Source organism: Malus sylvestris, chromosome 2 (genome assembly GCF_916048215.2).
Source record: "Malus sylvestris chromosome 2, drMalSylv7.2, whole genome shotgun sequence".
Classification (NCBI taxonomy): Eukaryota; Viridiplantae; Streptophyta; class Magnoliopsida; order Rosales; family Rosaceae; genus Malus; species Malus sylvestris.
The window spans coordinates 5,320,174-5,341,053 of NC_062261.1; the positions used below are offsets into that span (position 1 = coordinate 5,320,174).

A 20,880-nucleotide genomic window follows, 5' to 3' on the forward strand; every position below is an offset into this window, starting at 1 on the left:
GCCGAAGCCGATGTGCACAAAACTGCTTTCCGTTGCCCGGGGGCACTCGGCACTTACGAATGGGTTGTCATGCCATTCGGCCTCAAGAATGCCGGCGCCACGTACCAACGGGCGATGAACACCATCTTCCATGATTTAATTGGCACCATCGTCGAAGTTTATATCGACGATGTTGTCGTCAAATCTAAACGCCGACAGACACATCTGGACGATCTCCGACAGGCGTTCCTCCGCATGCGTCAGCACAACCTCAAGATGAATCCTGCCAAGTGTGCCTTCGGTGTATCGGCCGGGAATTTTCTTGGTTTTCTCGTACATCATCGTGGGATTGAAGTCGATGAGAATAAGGCTCGCGCCATCATCACTGCTCCACCCCCAACAACGAAGAAACAATTACAGTCCTTACTCGGCCAGATCAATTTTTTACGCCGATTTATTGCTAATTCGGCAGGTAAAATGAAAGCATTTTCCACACTTTTGAAGCTCAAGGACTCAGATAAGTTCATGTGGAATGAAGATCACCAGGCGGCGTTCACGCAGATCAAGGTTTCCCTTACAAACCCACCTGTCCTGGTCCCTCCTCAGCGCGGTAAGCCTCTCAAGCTGTACATTTCGGCGACCGACGAGTCCATCGGTTGCCTCCTCGCGCAAGACAACGATGCCGGACGGGAACAGGCTATCTTCTACCTCAGCCGTAATCTGAGTCCTCCGGAGATCAATTATTCCGCCGTTGAGAAGCTCTGTCTCGCCGTGTTCTTCGCTGCATCCAAGCTTCGGCATTACATGCTCTCGTCGGTCACCCAAGTCATTGCCCAGACTGACGTTATCCGGTACATGCTTACCCGGCCAATTGTGAAGGGCCGAATTGGGAAATGGACGATGGCGTTGTCCGAGTTTAGTTTGCAATACGTGCCGCAAAAAGCTGTGAAAGGACAGGCGTTGGCCGATTTCCTTGCCCAGCACCCTTCGCCATACGATTTCGGGGGTGCTGATGTCGAGATTGGCATGGTGGTGACCCGCGACAACTATTGGACGATGTATTTCGATGGTTCCAGTACTTCGTCCTCGGCCGGCGCAGGCATCGTCATTCAGTCTCCTCACAACGATCGTTGGTATTTTTCGCTCAAATTGGATTTCGACTGCACCAATAATCAGGCCGAATACGAGGCTCTGGTCATTGGTCTAGGCCTCCTTCTTGACCTACATGCCACTCGTGTCCTCGTCCTCGGGGATTCTGAACTAGTGATTAACCAAATTAATGGGTCCTTTCGCTGCATGAGTTGTACTCTGGCGCCTTACCACATGGTCGCCAGCTATTTGGCCGAGTCCTTTAACGGTACTACATTCGAGCATGTTTCTCGGGTTCATAATACCGACGCAGACGAGTTGGCTCAAATCGCCTCCGGTGCACAACTCCTGGGGGGCAAGCTAGGCCGGGAGATACCAATATTACAACAATTATACCCGGCCTTGGTTGATCAGCAAATCCTCCGTCGAGACAATGTGATACGCACCAGGGTCATGTCCTTGCCTTCGTTGTTAGATCGGCAGGACCAGGACTCTATAGAAATTTGCGCGGCCGAGGCAGTACCAGATGATTGGAGAAAGCCCATTATGCAGTACCTTGACAATCCTAACGGAAAACATAGTCGCAGGACACGGGCTCACGCCACGAACTATGTCACGTACCAGAACGAGTTGTACCGAAAGGGCGAAGATGGTTTGTTATTGCTATGCCTCGGCCCCCAAGAGAGTGCTCGAGCGATCGCAGAGGTTCATGAAGGGGTATGCGGAGCTCACCAGTCTGGACGGAAAATGCGATGGCTACTCCGACGACACGGTTATTTTTGGCCGAGAATACTGAAAGATTGTATCGAGTTTGCACGAGGATGCGTGCAGTGCCAAATCCATGGGCCTATACAAAGGGTCCCGGCCGAATCGCTACATTCGGTCATTAAGCCGTGGCCGTTTAGAGGATGGGCCATAGATGTAATCGGCAAAATCACGCCGACTTCTGGAGCTGCTAAGCATGCATGGATAATAGTCACAACTGATTACTTTACTAAGTGGGTCGAAGCAAAATCATATGCCGAATTAACATCTAAAGAAGTTTGCGATTTCGTGGAGGAACACATTGTGACCCGGTTCGGTGTGCCAGAAACGATCATAACCGACAATGGAACAATCTTCACAGCCGAAAGGTTTAAGGAATACACGGCCAATTTGAAAATTCGGTTGGAACAGTCCACACCGTATTATCCACAGGCGAATGGGCAGGCCGAGGCAAGTAATAAAGTGTTGATTGGCATCCTCGAAAAAATAATAAAAGAGAGGCCTGGCATGTGGCATTTGAAGTTGAACGAGGCATTATGGGCATACCGAACGTCGTCCCGATCGGCGACTGCAACAACCCCGTACGCATTGACTTATGGACACGACGCGGTGCTACCAGTCGAGTTGAGCATAAATTCGTTGTGATTAATTGAACAAAGTAGTTTGTTTAGCGCCGAATATAATCAGTCCATGAGGCAGGAACTAGAAGATTTGGAAGAGGCGCGACTTGACGCTTATAACTTACTGGTGGCACAAAAACAGATTGCCGAGCGAGCCTATAATCAAAAGGTACGACAGAAAACGTTCGGCGAGGGTGAATTGGTGTGGCAAACGGTGTTGCCCGTAGGAATAAAAGATCCTAGGTTCGGCAAGTGGTCACCGAATTGGGAAGGGCCGTTCATTGTGCATAAGGTATACGGTAAATGGGCGTATCATCTTAAAGACCGGACTGGAGTAGTTCATAGATTACCAATTAATGGGAAGTTCTTGAAGAAATATTATCCGGTCACATGGGAAATGCGTGAATAAAAAAAAAATTTGTTGTAGAAAAAGTCATTCCATTGAAATTGACAGGTATTACAAAAATGAGTAAGTCGAATACATTCAAGGAGACGAGGGAAGAAGAGTGCTGAGCAGAGCTTTCAACTCCAACCACCGCACGTAAGCCATGATGACTTCGGCTTGCCGATTCTTTTTGTCCAGCCTCAGGCGCTCGACCCGTTTTTTGGCCGCCGCATACTCAGTTAGGCGATCCTTCCCGCCTGACTCGAAGTCTCTCGCAAGCTCAGAAGCAATGACCGACCGGCGTTTTGCTAGTTCGGCCATCTGACGGTCAAGCTCGGCTAACGCTTCTCCTTTTGCCCGTAGATCGTCAATCTTCGGGCGGAGGGTGTCTTGAACGACCGTGGCGGCTTGCAGGTCCTGTTCGGCCTTCAGAGCAGTCTGGAAGATGCTAAATGTCTCCCGAACGCGCTCCAAGGCAGACGATGCCCGAACAATGGCATCTCCGCTTAGGCGACCGTCGGCTCCAAGGTCGTTCAGACACACGCCGAGCAGATCAAGACCGTTGCGCTCAAGTACTTGCGATGATGAGAGCGACATGACTTCTCGCAACTGGGCTAGGGCGCTTGGATCAGCAGCCTCAGTCGGAGCGGCCGAAGGGCCGGACTCTGCAGTCGTGCTGGAGAGGAGAGCCTTGAATTCAACCTCCCATGAAGCCTGCACGAATAGACAAGGTTAAGCTTAAAGGAAGTCATGACAAGAATAGCAAGAAGGTGTCGTTTTTAACCTGCCGAGAGGAGACCTCGGCCATGTCCCCAGGGTCGTTGCTCGAACCTAAAGAACTCAATGGCTGAGCCCAGTGTCTCAGATTGCTTCTCACTTCACGCGGCAGATAGAGGTTATCTACGTTTGATGGCCACTGAGGCGGCCAGGAAATATAGATAACGCCCTTCGGCGCATAGAATTGACGGTGAAAAGAATGTACAGGCACCTGACATTTAGTTTTTCCTTGTTTAGAATTCTAAAGCAGAAAAGCAATCAAGAGGAAAATTGAAGGTACTTACAAAAGCCGAGGTAACCTCCTGTGGAGGAATGTGGAAGCCTTGGTCTTGAGGATGGACCGGCGATTCCGCCGTGGCCTCGGGTTCCTCGAGCAGTCGTTTGCCACGGTCGGCTGCCGATGGGCCGACTGGCGCAGCTGCTTCAGTGGAAGCAGGGACGTCCTGGTCCTGAGAAGGGACGAGAGGTTCGGCCACCGGGGTCGGTTCCTCGACCGTGCGCTTGCCACGATTAGCCGAGGAGGGGCCGGTTTGAACCGCCATCTCAGATACCGGAGGAGGTTGTTGACGAGTATGAGGACGACGCGCCAGCGGGACCTCGTCGCTCCCCTCACTCTCTTCCAACACGAAGACCGTGGGCTTTGGATTCTTGGGAGAGGTTCCCTCGGTCGTAGGAGCCGCCTGTTGTGAGACAGGTGCCTTCTCGACAGAGGGAGGTACAACTGATTCGCCGGCCACAGAGGCAGGCCGCGCTGGGGCCGTCTCTATGGCCGAAGCCGGCTGCTTCTTGACCCCAGAATGGCCGGCGGCGGGAGAAGGGGAAGCACTGGGAGTCGTCGTGTGGCTGGAGATAACGTGGATCTCCCGTGCACCTTTCTTCGCCAGTTGTTTGACCCGCTTGGCAGGCGGGGAAGGCTCGATAGCCGGCCCGGCCTCTTGGCGAGGCCGTTTGATCAGCACGGCCCTACCAGCCGGTTTGTCCTTTTGGGCCACGACCGATTTTTTCCCGGCCGTAGCAGCGGCAACTGCCTCCGTCTTTCTCAAAGGCCGACTACCTAAAAGGATAAAGACAATTCAGTGAGGCAAATCAATATGCAAGGTTGATGGAAATGAGGAAAATGGAACAGGTACCTTGAGTATGAGGGGCCGAGGCCTTCTTAGGTCGGTCGCCGAAGAGTCTGCTCACCACATCTTCGACCGGCGCACTAAAGAACTCTTGGGTGTAATTTTCCCACCACTCACCGAAGGTGTCGGTGCAATAAGTTTCTGGGGTGGCTGGTCGAAGCCGGAATTTTTGGCAGTGCTCTTGGAATTCCCTCACGGCGGTTCTACACTCATTCTCCGAGGAACGAGGTTCGCGTCCACGGCTTAGGACCGTTCGGAAGGAGAGAAGGGGGATAGGGCAGCCCTGAAGGTAGCCGAGCTGTCGGGCAAGGAAGTTCGGATGATATACTTCCCAACCTGACCGTTTCCCATCACAGCCGAGAGGGAGGTCGCGAGCAAGCACAAACGACCCCCAGGTCTGACGAAGATCGGCGTTCTCTTCCGCGCTCCATGGGGAGGTAGGCAGCCTGATGGAGGAAGGATAGTCTCGACGACGACATATTAGGAACTCGTCGTTGGAGAAGTCGTCGAGAGCGAAGAGGTACCGAAATACCTCTTCGGCTTGATGGGGAGGTGTCGGTCGAGAGGCAAGTTGAGGTCCAAGCGCCTCTGTTGGTGAGAATTCAGCTATGGCCGGCCGAAGGGAGGCGAAGTATACCTGCAACCAGAGCTGGAAGACCCAGAGAGGACCATTCTGGTGTGGGTCGACCTTGTGGAGGGTCGCCTCGGCCAGGCAGCGGAAAAGTTGGGCGAGAATATTGGAACTCAGTGCCAAGACGTGACCACTAGCCAGGGCTTCGGCTACCGGCATGTTCTCGACCAAACACTTGTTTGACTTGGTGCAACAAACGTATTTGTTGTACCAGTAGAAGAGGAAGGCTTCATGCTCTCCCTCTCGCAGGTCCTCTTCTCCTCGGCCGGCGAAGTGAAGATAGAGGGTGTTGTAATTGCAGAAGTTCTTGTGGAGCTTCTGAATATCTTCCTTCGACGGGATATGACCGTCACGGTTCAAGGTCTCGAAGGCCCGACGGTCGAAGAGCGTTTTCAAGTCGATATTCGACGGATGCCCAGAGAGGGTTGCGTCGACAGGGATCCCGGTCGCCGAAGTCCCCAGAATGGCAGTGATATCCAGGACGGTGGGACCAATGGGACCCAGAGGAAGGACCATCGTGTTGGTGGCCGAGCACCAGAAGCACAGAGCGGCTTGGAGAAGCTCCTTGTCGGGGAAGATTTCCATAGACGAAAGGAGAATGGCGTCGTAGACGCCAAGGGCCTTCCATTGCTCGCCGAAGAGTCGTTCCATTCGAACGACCCAGGCTGCCCAGGATGTGGTCGTCGAGGGCCAGGAGCCCTGGGGTTTAGCCGCATCCCATCGCGACCATTCGAACCCTTGAAGCAAGGGTGTTAGGCAGTGCTCCTGGAGAAGGCCGATGATAGTCGGCGGAATTGTAGCCTTGAAGAGAGGACCCAGGATTTGGTACTGGGTGCTCATGTCGTTTTCAAACCGGATGGTTTTGATCGAGCTCCGATCAACAATCTTCTGGTGTTGGTCGCATTCCCTGGAAAGCTTGGAGATGAAGGACGCCATTGTGTGAAAGAGGCACGGAGTCAAAGGGTTGTCTGGGTTGGGGATTTAAAGACGAAGACTTGGAATAGGAGAAATGCACTAGAAATCAATGGCAGAGGATTTCAGTAAGTTTGAGAGCGTAAAAGTACAAATGAGGGGATTTCGGTATTTATAGAGTTATGGGGGGAAGAGCAATCGTTCGAAATTCAAAACAAGGGGCAAAATCGACCGGAGGAATCGTTGATCATGATGAACATTTGGGAAATGCGGTTGAGAAGACCGACGGTTTTAGGTTTTGGGGGCGCACGATCGCGTGTGACGGCGAAGTTAATGACGAAAGACGGTTCGACGCCTGCACGATGACAGGTAGGCTCACGGACTGATGTACTGGCTCGCGGATTGAGATAGTGGTCATAATGGCAAGACGGTTCGGGCAGGCGCACGCTTCAGACGTCATTATCGGGGATTGGCCATGTTAGAGGATGCCACGTGGCGAGTGGTTTAGCAAGATCAAGATCGTGCGATTCGTGTTCAATAAATGCGCCTTGGAACTCGGGTATTGGGATCATGAGTGGTAGATTCGCTTCTTCAAGGCCGAAACTCGGCCGAAGGTTTCAGGTCGAGGACCTCAGAAGCGGGGGGGCAATGTTTGGGCCCAAAATAACAGTTTGGGCCGAGGGAGGAATCACTTTCGGCCCGGGAAGACGTACGGCGAGATGGTCATGGGGCGTTCAGCTCATGGGCTTCCAAGCCTAGGTCAGTTAAATCAGAGTGCAAGTCGAGTCCTAATACAATAGGGACCCTTGACGAGATCAGTAAAACTAGAAGGCGAATCCGGCTCAGTTAAGGACTAGATTCGTAGTCCTAGCAGAGATAGGACTGATCGAGATAATGTTAATCCGGAGAGGGCAACCTAGTTCGAATAGGATTGGAACTTGGGCTCGGTGTTCTGCTACTATAAATACAAGACATTCAGCAATGGAAAAGTCCCCTGCAAATTAACACAAAAATTGCCCTGCGCAAACTCTCACAACTTGAGATCTTTTTCTTTTCCTTTTTCGCTGACACATCTTCCGTTGGCATCAACAGCACTGTGGAAGCAACCGGTGATATCTTAAGTCGGCATAGATAGCTCTGTCACCGTAGAGTCGGTCAGTCTCGCAGTATCTTCCGTTGGCATCAACAGCACTGCGGCGAGAACGGTCGACTGCCTATCCAAGTCTCGGTCGAGAAGGGTTTTCGAATCCTTGTTGGTCGAGGTCATCTCATTAGCCTTCTCGGCGAGGTGAGGTGTTACAGTTATTACATTCGGCACATTGTAAGCCGAATTCGGTTCGTGAACTTTGTAAGAAATAGCAGCCTTGTCTTCAGGCTCGAGAACCCAAGAGGCCGAGACGCGTTCATTTCTCGGCCGCAATCGCAAGACGCAGAAGTCAGTAGCGCGACCCAACGCAGCATCATCAAATTTACTCCTCGGCCGAGCCTCGGCCGACGAGTTGGCACGCCCCGCAATCACCGAAGGACGTAGTTAGCTTAGAATATATTCGGCCTGCGCGCCACGTAGGCTTTGTAATTTCTAGGGTCAACAATAGTAAAAAATGATTTTGAATAGCACATTCTTAATTTAAACCAGTGTGCGCGACTGGCATAAATAGACAAACAAAAGAAAACTCAAGATGTAGCAATTAGTGATTAATTTAATAGATAAATAGCACATGAAAGCCATAATCTTCATGCCGAGGCGACAAGCAGAAAGATAGTAAGAAACGCAACTACAAATCCAAAGTCTAAAAGGCAGAAAAGGTGGAACCTAAAAGGCTGCATCTTTATAATTTCCCACAGCTTTGCTTATAATATTCTAAACTCAAATTGTGTTTATGGTTAAGGTCAAATTAGTAGGTATGAGGGGAAAAAAATATAGAAGAAAGAATGAAGATTATAATCATCCACTGTTATGGACACCCTGGCATCCATGCCAAACAGTATAGGTGTTCTAAAATAAATCAAATCTCATCGAAATTGTTCACTTTCTTAATTAAGTTAAAAATCGTTGAGTTTCTTAATCATGATTGAAAGACTTTATAGTTGTTAGTTACATTATTATATAAAAAGTATCATCCAGAAACATCTAATGTAATGACATCTCTAGCAAACTTGTGATGTCTATTGAATGGGTAACGAATTTTTTGAAGACAAATATATATTAAACATTAAACAGAGCAATACACTTATAAACGCTGGAAGGGTGGCGCCCCTTGGATTATTTGGCTTGTCTTGTCCGGGCGGCCGCACGCAGAAACATGCCATTGTTCTCTCTCTTTCAGTCAATGTTGACCTATTTTTAAAGACAAAAAAATAAATAAATAAATGAATCAAATTACATAGAGATAAGCTGGCAATTGATATATTGCATTCTGTCACATAAAAGGATCCTCTCCTGATCCTTGAAAACTGAATCTGCTGAGCAGGCAATCGTAATTATTGAAATTTGATCAAACGATTACAATTATTCTAATTTTTAGAGGATTCTCCTATTTGTAACCGTTGAATTTCAACGGCGACAACTTAGTTTTTTAAGATAAGGAGAGGATCCTGATCCACTGGGAGGTACCCAATATACTGATTTTATTACGTAGAACAATTAAATAACGACACATGTTGATTTAACATATAACCAATCAGCCGTTATTCTTCTAGCCAAACATGTGTTATTCTGCTATCCAAACACATGTCTTCTTCCTCAGTGAAACACTACCCAGCCGTCCATCCCAATCCACCATCTTTTCCCACTACCACCACCCAGAGTCGCCCAATCCACCATCCTTTAAACACACCGATCCATCTCCTTCCTTCCTCCCTTGATTTGGTGCTGCCATGGCAAATCTACCGTGGCTGCCGTCAGACCCACCCCCGTCCCCTCTCCACCCACTCGCCTCTCTCATTACCAACATGTTTCCTCTTCTCCGGCGAGCCATTACCAATCTTTCTCTTTTCCGTTGACCCCAAAGCCAACCCCACTCTCTCATGCTCTTCAACGGCGACGATGGGTTAGAAGATGAACAGTCACGGAAGAGAGTGAGTGTTTCAGGACGTTTGGTTACAAGAATAGTGAGTATATTTAATTTGTTTTAAAATAACATGTGTCATGATACTATTGGGCCAACTAAAAGGGTCAGTAAATTCCAGCCATATAGAAAAGGGAGGAGGATTGTCTGCCCTCCATTTCCGGTGTCCTTCCGTGCCTTCTTGTTTTGTGTGGTCACAGTTAAGTCACGTTAATATTTTATATTATTTTTTATAGATATAATAAGATAAAAATGAATAGTAATATAAAATGTTGATGTGATTTAAACGTGATCACATAAAAAAAAGAACACATATAAGGCATTGGAATTGGAGGGCAGACAATCTTTATCCCTAGAAAAGTCTTGTGGGGTCTTTAGGGGTGTGATATTCCCACACTCCTTTTTACTTCTGACACTTTTTTAATTTTCGATCGTCGGATCAGATAAAATAAAGAAAATTATAACAAAAGGTATATAAACAGTAAAAAGATGAGTGGACAGCACCTCTCCCTTTAATTCCAGCCATATACAAAAGTCTCAAAAAAGTCTCGTGGGGTCTTGTCCTATCATCAAATATCTGTGATTCAACTACTAACTATTAGCTATCTTTCCATTCTCTGTAATCCTCTCATCTCTGTGTAGCGATCGCGCGACTATGGAAGGTGGAAAGCTGTTAGAGGTTCTCTATACTTATCCGTTGGAGGGAATACTAAGGAAGGTGGGTTCACTTGCTGCTCAAGAAATCGGTCTTTTTCGAGGATTCAAAACGGAACTAACTGAGCTTCGTCAATCAATAATGGCAATTCAAGAGTACTTAGGCGATGTTGCCTACCAACCACAGGATCGGGGCATGGCAGTTAGACAGTGGGTCAAGAAACTAAAAGACGTAGCTCATGATGCCGATGACGTCTTGGAGGAAATCAACTACGAAGTTCTCCGGCGTAAAGAAGAGCTTCAAAACCATTTGAAGAATAAGGTACTCAACTTCCTTTCTCTCTCCAATCCCATTTTGTTTCGTCAAGAAATGGCACACAAGATTAAGAACATCAATGCGTCTCTGGCGGTTCTGAAGAGTGATGCATCTCTGATTCACTTAGTTGCAAGGAGAGTAGATGTAACCACCCCAGGTATGGGGAACAGAGAAACTGTCTCAAGCTTTGGTGATGATGAAAAGATCATTGGAAGGGAGGAGATTGTGTCAGGTATAATTGCAACCTTGATCGAGTCCACGAATCAAGAAAATAACCTTTCGGTTATGGCGATCGTGGGAATGGCTGGACTTGGAAAGACGACTTTGGCAAAATCATTATTCAATGAAGATGCTATTGGTAGACATTTTGATGAAAAACTGTGGGTGTGTGTATCTAACACCTTTGACGTTAATTTGATTCTAGATAGGATGCTCGAATCGCTTAACTCGGACAAGACTGGATTTAAAAGTCAGGAAGCATTGCTTAATACTCTCAGAAAAACATTGATTGGGAAGAGATATATGTTGATACTCGATGATGTTTGGAATGAAGATGAGACTTTATGGAGCAGCTTGATGAGTTGTTTGTTAAAACTCAATTCTGCTCCCGGGAGCATTGTCATTGTTACTACCCGCAGTGCCGAAACTGCATCGATCACAGAGACGCTGCCGCGATGTTGTTTGGGGATTCTATCAGTAGAGGATTGTTGGTCCATTTTAAAGGGTGAAGCTTTTCCAGATGGTAGTTCCACCCTAGATTCAGCTCGTGAAATCATTGGAAGGGCGATCGCTGAAAAGTGTGCTGGTGTACCATTGGTGGCAAAGGTATGCATTAATATATTATCAAAAATTTGCAGCATGTTCTCTTGTAATATTTATCTGTGAATTTATTTGTTATATTCTAGTTCTATTTAAGAGGTCGCACTTGGTACGATGGCAAGTGTTTTCGCCCATGAGCGGTAGGTCTCGGGTTCGAGACTTGGGAGCAGCCTCTCCATAAAATGGGGTAAGGCTAGCTGACATTCACCTCTCCCAGACCCTGCGTAAAGCGGGAGCCTTGTGCACTGAGTACGATCTTTTTTATTCTAGTTCTATTTAGTCGATTTAGTGAATGAGTGAAAAAAGCTATATTTTTAATTGAAAATTTGTGAAAAATTCTATCGAAGTATATTTCTCAATCAAGAGTTTGAGAAGAGTTCTAATAACAAAAATTGTAAATAAAGTTAAGATTAATTTAGCCATTTTTCTAAGATTATTAGCGGAACTTTAATCAACTGTTAATTTTTTTTTCCGTTATTTATTTTGCTAATTCAGTTGTTATATTTTTTATAAAATACGGAAACTATAACTAATGTACCACCAGGTTTTAGGAAGCATGATGCGTTCTAGAAATAGCACACAAGAATGGCTCTCAATTCAACACAATAAAATATGGGAATTACCAAAAGCAGAGGATAGAATCATGTCGGTATTAAAGTTGAGTTTTGATAATTTGAAATCTCCGTCTTTGAAGCAGTGTTTTGCATATTGCTCAATGTTTATGAAAGATTGTGAAATTGAAAGGGATAACTTGATCGAGCTTTGGATGGCACAAGGGTTTCTCCATACTTCTCCCACGAAAAATATGGAGGATATAGGGAATGAATATTTTAATATTCTACTGCAAAACTCCTTATTTCAAGATGCTATAAAAGATGAGTATGGAATGGTTACCAAATGCAAGATGCACGATTTAGTGCATGATTTTGCAGAAGAAGTATTTAAATCTGAAAGCTTGACCTCAGACCTCAATGAGATGGATGATACAGTCGAGATTCAGCATGTTGCAAGGATTTCTTCCACTACACTTGAAAGAATTCCACAAGGGAGTGTTAGAAGATTGCGGTCATTGTTTGTTGATGGCAAGGTCCCTAGTAGCATCTTACAAAGGTTTACAGGTTTGCGGATGTTGAATTTATACAGGGCAAAAATTGAGGAGTTGCCTAGTTCAATTGGTGATCTAAGACACATGAGGTATCTGAACATTTCTGGGACTAAAATAAAAAAACTCCCAAAATCTACTGGCAAGCTCTATAACCTTCAGACGTTAAGAATGTGTGGAACAAACTTTCTTAAAACGTTTCCAACAGAAATGGAAAATTTGATCAACTTGAGACATGTGTATTTCGATAAGGTTAGGAAAGTTCCATTTGGGATGAGAAGATTGACTGATCTGCAAACATTATCTTCCTTTACGTTGGATAAGGCGAGATGTCATGGAATTGATGAGCTGGGTGGGTTAAACCAATTGAAGGGAAAACTTATTCTTAGATCATTGGGATGTGTGAGGGACAAGGAGGAAGCACAGAAAGCAAATTTAGTGGGAAAAGCAAACATCCAAAGGTTGGAACTTCGTTGGGGGTTTTCCAGGGCAAGAAACGCGAATCAGCATGACCGGGATATACTAGAAGGGCTCCAACCGCCACCGAAGTTAGAAAGCTTAAAGATTTTGAACTTCAAGGGTACCAAATTTGCATCATGGATGACGGGTGATTTGTTGCCAGTCAATTTAACAGAGATTGAGCTATATAATTGCACAGATTGTGAAGAAGTCCCAACACTCGGCCACTTACCAAATCTTAGAAGTGTTCTTTTTTATGGTATGGATAAGATTAAATGTGTGGGAGTCGAGTTTTATGGTTACAACTATGTTAAGAATGATGGGGTGGCTACAACCAGCAGAAGAAGGAATCAGACGTCCAGGGTGACTGTGTTTCCAGCATTGAAAAGCTTGAGAATTGAGAATTGCCCAGCTCTAAGTGAATGGAAGGAACCGGTTGTTGAGGTAGTGTTTCCCTGCCTTGAGGAGTTGACTCTTAGGAATTGTATGGAATTGGGAAATGCTCCCACTGAGTTTCCGTCTCTCCGGGAGTTGGAAATATTCGCTGTTGATAACAGCTTGCCAATAGAAAATATATGCAGTCAAGTAACCACTCTCGCTTCTGTCGAAATATATGGTATTAAGGAGCTTACTTGTCTGCCGGCAGGGGTGGTGGAAAAGAACCACAATCTGAGGTCACTGGTAATCGAATATTGTGAAAAGATGAGGGATTTATCTGATGCACCACACACGCTCCCTCTCCTTGAGAAGCTTATCATACGGCGCTGTCCTAGTCTTTTAGAGTTGACTCCAATTACACACGGCATACCATGTCTCCGTGAATTGAAAATTGAGTACTGTGAGAAACTGTCAAACTTGTCTTTTGGGTTGGAAAATTGCAACTCCCTTGAGACGTTGGAGATTGCAAATTGCCCCAGTCTAACATTCATTCCAATTTCACCATCCCATTCTCTTCAGGAGTTGAACATATTTGGTTGCCCAAAGTTAAGCTGCATTTCAATTCATAGTCTGCCTTCCCTCCGCAAATTAGTTATTGAAAGATGTACTGCACTCATGGAGGAGGCTGAAGAGGAGGACGAGGACGAGTTGTCGTTAAATGGTTGCACATGCCTCCGTGTTTTGGAAATTAAAGAATGCAATGGATTCACAAGTATACTGAGTGGACTTCATTCCTGTACTAGTCTCCGCAAACTGTTTATCGAGGATTGTCCCAATTTGAGGACTTTGTCGGGTCATGGGATACAAACCCCTGTCTCTCTTGAAGATCTGAGTATCAAGAGTTGCCCTAATCTAGAGGCTGTTCCTGGTTTAGGCAACCTCAAATCCCTTCGTCAGTTGCATATTGAGAAATGTGGTGGATTAACCAGTATACCAAATGGGATCGCATCCTGCACTTCTCTTGCCACTTTGTCTGTCATAGGTTGCCACAATTTGATATCTCTGGCAGATCAAGATGTGTCCACCTTGCAATCCCTTTGCTCTTTAAAATTGTCAGATTGTGGGAAATTACAATATTTTCCCAAGGGGCTGCAGTCTCTATCTAGTTTGGGAGAGATGTCGATCGGTGCGTACTGGGAGGAGCTAGTTTCTTTCCCGGATTTTCAAGTTCCATCACAACTTGAAAAATTAGAGTTGTTGGGATGGCCAAAGCTCAAGTCTTTACCTCAACAAATTCAAGACCTAACTGCTCTAACATGTTTGTCCATTTATGGTTTTGATGGAGTGGAGGCTCTTCCAGAGTGGTTGGGCAAACTTACATCTCTTACACAGTTGCAAATTCGTGATTGTAAGAATCTGATGTATCTGCCTACTGTCGAAGCTATGAAACGTTTAACCAAATTACAAGACCTAGAGATTGATTCGTGTCCCCGTTTGATGGAAAGATGCGACAAGAACTGCGGCCCGGAATGGCCAAAGATTTCCCACATTACAAGTAGCAGTGGTAATATTTTTTTTTTCTCCAATTCAGCTATTCATGTATAATTTGTTCAATTCTCTTTGCTCACTTTTTGTTTTCTGCTGTATTAAGTATTAATTGAACATATTTCTTGACTAGTTTACTCGCATGACGAATCGGATAATCACTCGGAAGATTCCAATTCGACCCATTAGACGCCTCAACAATCTCGCATGGTTGGATATTCATGCTTTTAATCTTTAAAGAGGAATATCTGCATTGGCGAGTAGTGCCTGTCGAGATGGTGTGCAAGATTTACTCATGCTTATCGTTTCAAGTTTCACATTTAAGCAAAAGTAAGGTTTTCATACCACCACCTCCTCTTCTCTTTTGATGTATGCAGCTCCAATGTTGTTTCACTGATGGAGTCTATTATATAATTTCTTACGTGGTTTTCAGAAAGACATTTACTCAATTGGAACAACAAGTGATGCGTAATATTTAAGACCAAACGTTGTCCAGGTACTTCAATCCTTATCATTTGAGATATTTAACTTTTTTTTTTCTTCTTGAAATCTTGTGTTGATTATGCTTTTACTTCTGAAGTATTTGCATGGAATACGGATGGTAGATTTTAAAGGAGTGGATTTTATTTTTTTTGCTTTCCAGAGTGGCTGGATAACCTTGCATCTCTGACTTTGCTGCATATGACGAGGTTGGTACAATGTGATGTATCTAACTACCGTCGAAGCTTATGCAACACCTTACTAAATTGAGAGGGCTAGAGATTGAACTCTGCCCGTCTAAAGGTAATTATTTTCTCGTATCAATTATTCAGTATTTGTTTGTTTCGATGCTATCCTTCTTTTCTTCAGTTTTGAACAAAAATCTCCGTTGATCAAGATTACTTTCAAATCCTACTTGCTTCAAGGTGCACCATTGAGGACTGCGATAATCTGCTCATGGTTGAAGCTATGCAGCGTCTCACCAAATTACATGAGCAAGTGATTCGTAATTGTCCGTCTCAAGGAAAGATGAGCCAACTGGCCCACAACAGCCCAAGATTTCTCAAACCCAAAGTATTGAAGGCAACTGTTTTCTCAAATCAAATTATTCATGTTTGTTCAATTCCTGTCCCTCAAATTTATCTTTTTCTTCATATTACTGACCAAACGTCGTTTTTCATGCTTCAGTTGGCATAATTTGTTGGTTATCAGAAGGATCTCAATCAATCGGAACATCAAGTGACCTGCAATAGGTGCAAACTCGATCCAGGTACTTCAGTTCGCTTTCCCCTGCATCATTATTTACTCATTGCTATTGGAGATCATGCAGATACAAGATGATAGTAATCGATGAGAGATACCCTAATAATCATATATATTATTCATATCATACATTTTTTTGTGAATTCATAAGGTCACTTACTAAGTTACTAATACGGAGAATATATACAATTATTCCTAGAAATCATTTTGGTATATGTGTATGGGATGTATTACGAGGTTTATTACCTTCGATCCTTAACATATGGGGATATATAATTTTCCCAAGAAATGTTGTGTTAATTTTTTTTCTACTTTAAGTTTTGTTTGTTTTCATCTGCAGCTTTCTAGGTCCTTATCTGTCACAGAATGGTTCTCGCCCCACGCTACTGAAACTTCGGTGTCGGAGGAAGGGCTCAAGATGGCCTTGGATGCGGACGAAATTATTCGTCGTCTCACTTGTTAGGAGGAAGATTTGAGTAGGAGGGACATGATCAGTTGGAGGAAGCTAAACCTTCTGCCCCTGAGCTGTAATTAAACTGTGGCTCATGAACTTGCCCATGCTTCTCTAAAGGAGAATTCTGGTTGTCATCGTTAAATTCATCATGACATTTATGTATTGAACCGGCATTTCAAAAAGAACGTCACAAATCCAACCCACCACTTTGCTGTGATGTATGGGATTTGTAGGCCAAATTCTATCGTTACCACGTTAAATCAGCATCTTAAGATTTTAGGGTATTTTCAATAATTTCCTAGAAAGTCTTAAGTGTTAGAGTTGACATCTTTTCATATTACTCGCATTGTTTGTTCCAATTTTTGCTATAAACCATTTCATATTAATATATTTGATTTGTATATGTAAATATTCTGACGTTTTGTTTTTATAAAAGGTAATACTTTTTGGTAGAGTTTAAGGGTGAATTTTGTATATGATTTAACCACTGATCAATTTTGAATTTTTATTAGTATTTGAAGGTCCACCATAGGGCGAGCCTTGAAAACAACTCATTTGCGATTGAAAGATCACAAATTTGAGCCGTGAAAACAATATCTTTACAAAATAAGAGTAGACGTTCTCCCGACCCCCGCAAAACAATGTGCTTGTTGACTTGGGGTCGCCCAGCCCCCCCATTTGAAGCTCGCGCCATCTGGTTTCCTGGTTTCTGTCTTTCCCTTGATATTTGTATTACAAATTTCAGATGCAGATTGGAATACTTCTTTTGGATGTAGATTATCAAGCACTCTCTCCATTTGAAGAATGGAGATGACAGATCGAATATCGTACCGTACAAACAAGCAAGCCAAATTTCCACTAATCATTACTAGGAAGGAACTGTTTTCGCATTCTAAGGCCTTTTTATTGTTGAAATTTATTTGGTTTATTTAGGAAATTAATTAGAGATTTGATTTGATTTTGTAGTTGGGTGTTTTTGGCATTTAAGCATTAGGGTTTCTTAGGTTTATTGCTCTATAAATAGAGCTTGTAATTTTGTTTGAGGATCAAGTGATTCACAATGTAGTATCTTAAGGTTTTGTAGCTGTTCTGGCATTCTCAGTTGTTTAATAATATTCTTATTTTTTGTTAATCTCGTTCGTTGCGCACTCTGATATTCAACTTTTATTACTATGATAAATGTTGTCACGTTCTTTAAGAGAGAGGATCCTCGCCGGATCTTTTTTGTGAGGATCTCGGGGATCCTCCAATCACATACGTTCATCGTGCATCGTATGGTCAGTTTTCGTTAAATACTGTTTATATTCAATTTTAAATAAAAAAATTACAATGATTTCTGACCGCACAATGTATGATGAGCAGATGTAATTTGAGGATTTCCCGAATCCTCACAAAGATGATCCGGCGAGGATCCTCACTCGTTTTTTAAAACTACGTCTTATTGATACTTAATTTTGTGTAGTGTTTCATCCATATGTTCTTCCTAATAAATAAAATATATATTTTTTAAATAATTATTATTAAGAAGAGGAAGAGAGTTTGAAATTATTACAATAATTTAAAGAAAGAAGATTTGCGAACCCCAAAAGAATTGGTGGAAACTCAACATACTATCCACTAAAATATTGGATCACATGCATCCTAACAAGTAAACATGTCATTTTGCAATTAAAATTACTATTACAATTAAAATACATCTATTATTTGTTCTTACAAACTTACAATCTATATAAATTTGCTCTTAAAATTACAATAAAATATATTTATATAAAAGAGAATGGTTAATTACATAAAACTATCTCATGTTTAGCATGAATTGAACCTGCTTATATACCCCATTTTTTATAATTCCCACTCACATACCATATGTCACTTTTAGTTGCAATGTTAACCTCTATTACATTAATGTCACATGAAACACATGACGTGATCATACTTGAGAACAGATCCACTATGGATCTCACTTTCTGAAGCCTAAAGATCAGTAAATTCGGACCACACAAATTGAGTATGACGTTCACCATTCATTCCGTTGCCCCATCTCACACAAATCAATGACTTCCATTTTTCTTTGACATAAATCAAATGCCAGATTTTTTGGTCATTTGGCTCCATACACTAAGGTCCGGAGAGGATTTAAACTTGTCATACTTAAAGCGCATGATGCACAAATTCTTTTCATAACTCGACGCATGAATCTCAATAACACAATATAATCATCATGCACTCCTCCAAGCGCACTATTGATAGGGGTGATGCTTTAATGTGCATAAATCCATTTCATCGTCAAAATAATGTACCGTGATTAGCAATTGAATACTTTGAATGAGTATAGTTGCATAAACTATACAATGCACAGATGGATCAACTTACTTGTAACATGTCATTTAATCAATGTTTATGACAAAGTAAAAGAGGAACATTCTGACCTTTCGTTGTCAATACAAAATCATAAAATCACACTGTACAAAGTTCAAATCTGTGTATTCTGTTCTCTCCAACGCATGCTTTGAAATCCAACACAAACTGAATAGTTGTTGCCTTGCCTAGTTGGATATGTGTCAGTTATCTTGTTTTATGATGTGTCTAAAAAACAATAAAAAAACACACCTTCGGCTCAATCATTTTCTAGAATATTTATTTATCCAGAAAAAATATTTAAAAAATAATAAACGATAAAAGGAAAACGTTAGGAAGATCACACTTTGTATATCACGAGAACCATCTATCTAATAGAAATGAGACCTAGTTGTATTGGTGTGCTCTATTTTTCTTAGAGAGTTGATTCGCATGTAATCTACAAAAAAAGCATCACCCGACGACAATATTTCGGTGTATTTCATACACAAAATTTTTTAATTGTTAAAGCCTTGTCTATTTATATGTGGTAAAAAATTTCAATGAATAAAGCATTGAATTACCACTTAAGCCTCGAATTTGAAATTTTCCTTTTTCTAAATTTTTGTAATAGTTTCAAACGTTTATTTTTCCCTTAATAATAATAAAATTAAAAAAAAAACTTTCTCATTATATCATTCCATCTTTGATCTAACGACACGAAATCTCTGAATATAAGATAAACCCGAAACATACTAAAAGAAACAAATAACCATGTCGGGGTGGAGTCACCATTCCAGTTAAGGATTGAGTTGCATGTGGGAGGTACACAGAAGAAGGAATCCCAACTCATTGGTGGAGGCCCACAGCACCACAGCTCGACAATACCTGGAGTTTGAACGTGCATGCAATCTCGCCCGTCCACGTGGAGGCCCTCCAGAGCGTAGGATTTGGGGTGGGAGGTTGGCTGTAATTATAAGCCAGAGTGGCCGTTTCCTTTGCGGAAAGATTCTCCTTAGTCCGACTGTCGTTTTAGGCTTTTAGGGTTGTCGTATGAGATTCTTCTGTATATAAATCGAACCCTGAGAGATTGACCGCCACCCTCATTTGGCTGAAAGCTTGAATTGGAGAAGAGAAATCCCATTGGGGCCGCTTGGGGGGCGAGAGAGAGAAAGCTGTTTGGGAAGTGAGAAAATTTTACAGCTTTTAGAAAAGAAAAGAAAAGAAAATGGAGATGTTGAAGGTTCAATTCTTTGTGATGGCAGTTTTTGCCCTTGTTATCTCTCTCCTTCTCCCTTCCATCAATGCTCAAAGCCTTGCTCCTGCTCCTGCCCCAACAAGTGATGGTTATTTTCTCCCCCCCCTCTCTCTTTAAGATGCGATGGAGAAATGATTTCCGCACACGGTTTTCTCTTTCTGCAGAAACTAAATAGGGTTGCAGACAGAGAAAAAATGTGTGCGGAAATGATTTTCAATTCCCAATGCGATAGTTTAAATGCTCTAACCTAATGCGGGTGTTGACGCTAACCAACTGGCTTAACCCGCGTCTGCTGTCTTTCTTTTTATGTCATGTGGTTGTCTTTCTTTTTATGTCATGTGGTTGATGGATGTGGTGTTTTGGTATGCAGGGGTGGCTGTGGATCAAGGAATTGCTTATGGGTTGATGGTATTGGCATTGCTTCTCACCTACATTATTCACTGATGAATCTGGATGAGCATTTTTGGAGAAATCAAGATGGATGATTTTATAGAGAGAGAGAGAGAGAGAGAGAGAGAGAGAGAGAGAGAGAGATTAATTCTTCAAGAAACATGTGAAGGGAATTGTTGTTGCATCTTCTTCTTGCTAGGCTTTTGCTAGCTAGCTAAGCTATGTTCTTGTTCATTTGTTGCTACCATTTTTATCAAAATCCCTAATTCTTTCAATATCAAGATTCACCATTTTTCTTCTCTTATCCTCTGTTAACATGATCTCTCTCACACACACACACACACACACATTTTTTTTTAGTAATTATTGAAATTATTGACTTGAGCTAAAGGGCAATTTTAATCACTTCACGACTCAGTAGGAAGATAAGGATTCTTACCTGTAACAAGTGGTGGTATCAAGATTCGAAACTTGAGGTCCTTGTGTTAAGTGCAAGTTTTTAAGATAGAAATAGAGCGCGAAGGGTGTAAAATTTCAATTTTTTCCCTGAAGCATTTCGTCGAATATTTGGTGAGC

The 20,880-nt window shown here is 43.2% G+C and overlaps 1 protein-coding gene and 1 long non-coding RNA gene across 11 annotated transcripts; both read left to right on the forward strand.

The window, feature by feature from the left end:
• Window positions 1-9,909: 9,909 nt before the first annotated feature.
• Window positions 9,910-16,773, forward strand: LOC126596839 (putative disease resistance protein RGA3). 10 transcript variants are annotated; one of them, XM_050263524.1, is made up of 8 exons: window positions 9,910-11,145; window positions 11,684-14,642; window positions 14,757-14,958; window positions 15,061-15,119; window positions 15,267-15,406; window positions 15,529-15,676; window positions 15,791-15,872; window positions 16,206-16,773. In XM_050263524.1, exons 1-3 carry the CDS (start codon window positions 10,006-10,008, stop codon window positions 14,810-14,812), a joined length of 4,155 nt encoding a protein of 1,384 aa, XP_050119481.1. In that variant the 5' UTR covers window positions 9,910-10,005; the 3' UTR covers window positions 14,813-14,958; window positions 15,061-15,119; window positions 15,267-15,406; window positions 15,529-15,676; window positions 15,791-15,872; window positions 16,206-16,773. The 10 variants fall into 10 exon arrangements, with proteins under 10 accessions (XP_050119481.1, XP_050119516.1, XP_050119462.1 ...); XM_050263559.1 differs by having other exon boundaries at window positions 15,267-15,312; XM_050263505.1 differs by having other exon boundaries at window positions 14,757-14,953; window positions 15,057-15,119; window positions 15,501-15,676.
• Window positions 16,774-19,660: 2,887 nt separating this feature from the next.
• Window positions 19,661-20,579, forward strand: LOC126597148 (uncharacterized). Its single transcript, XR_007614164.1, has 2 exons — window positions 19,661-20,002; window positions 20,285-20,579. It is a non-coding gene; the product is annotated as an uncharacterized LOC126597148 (long non-coding RNA).
• The last annotated feature ends 301 nt before the right edge of the window (window positions 20,580-20,880 follow it).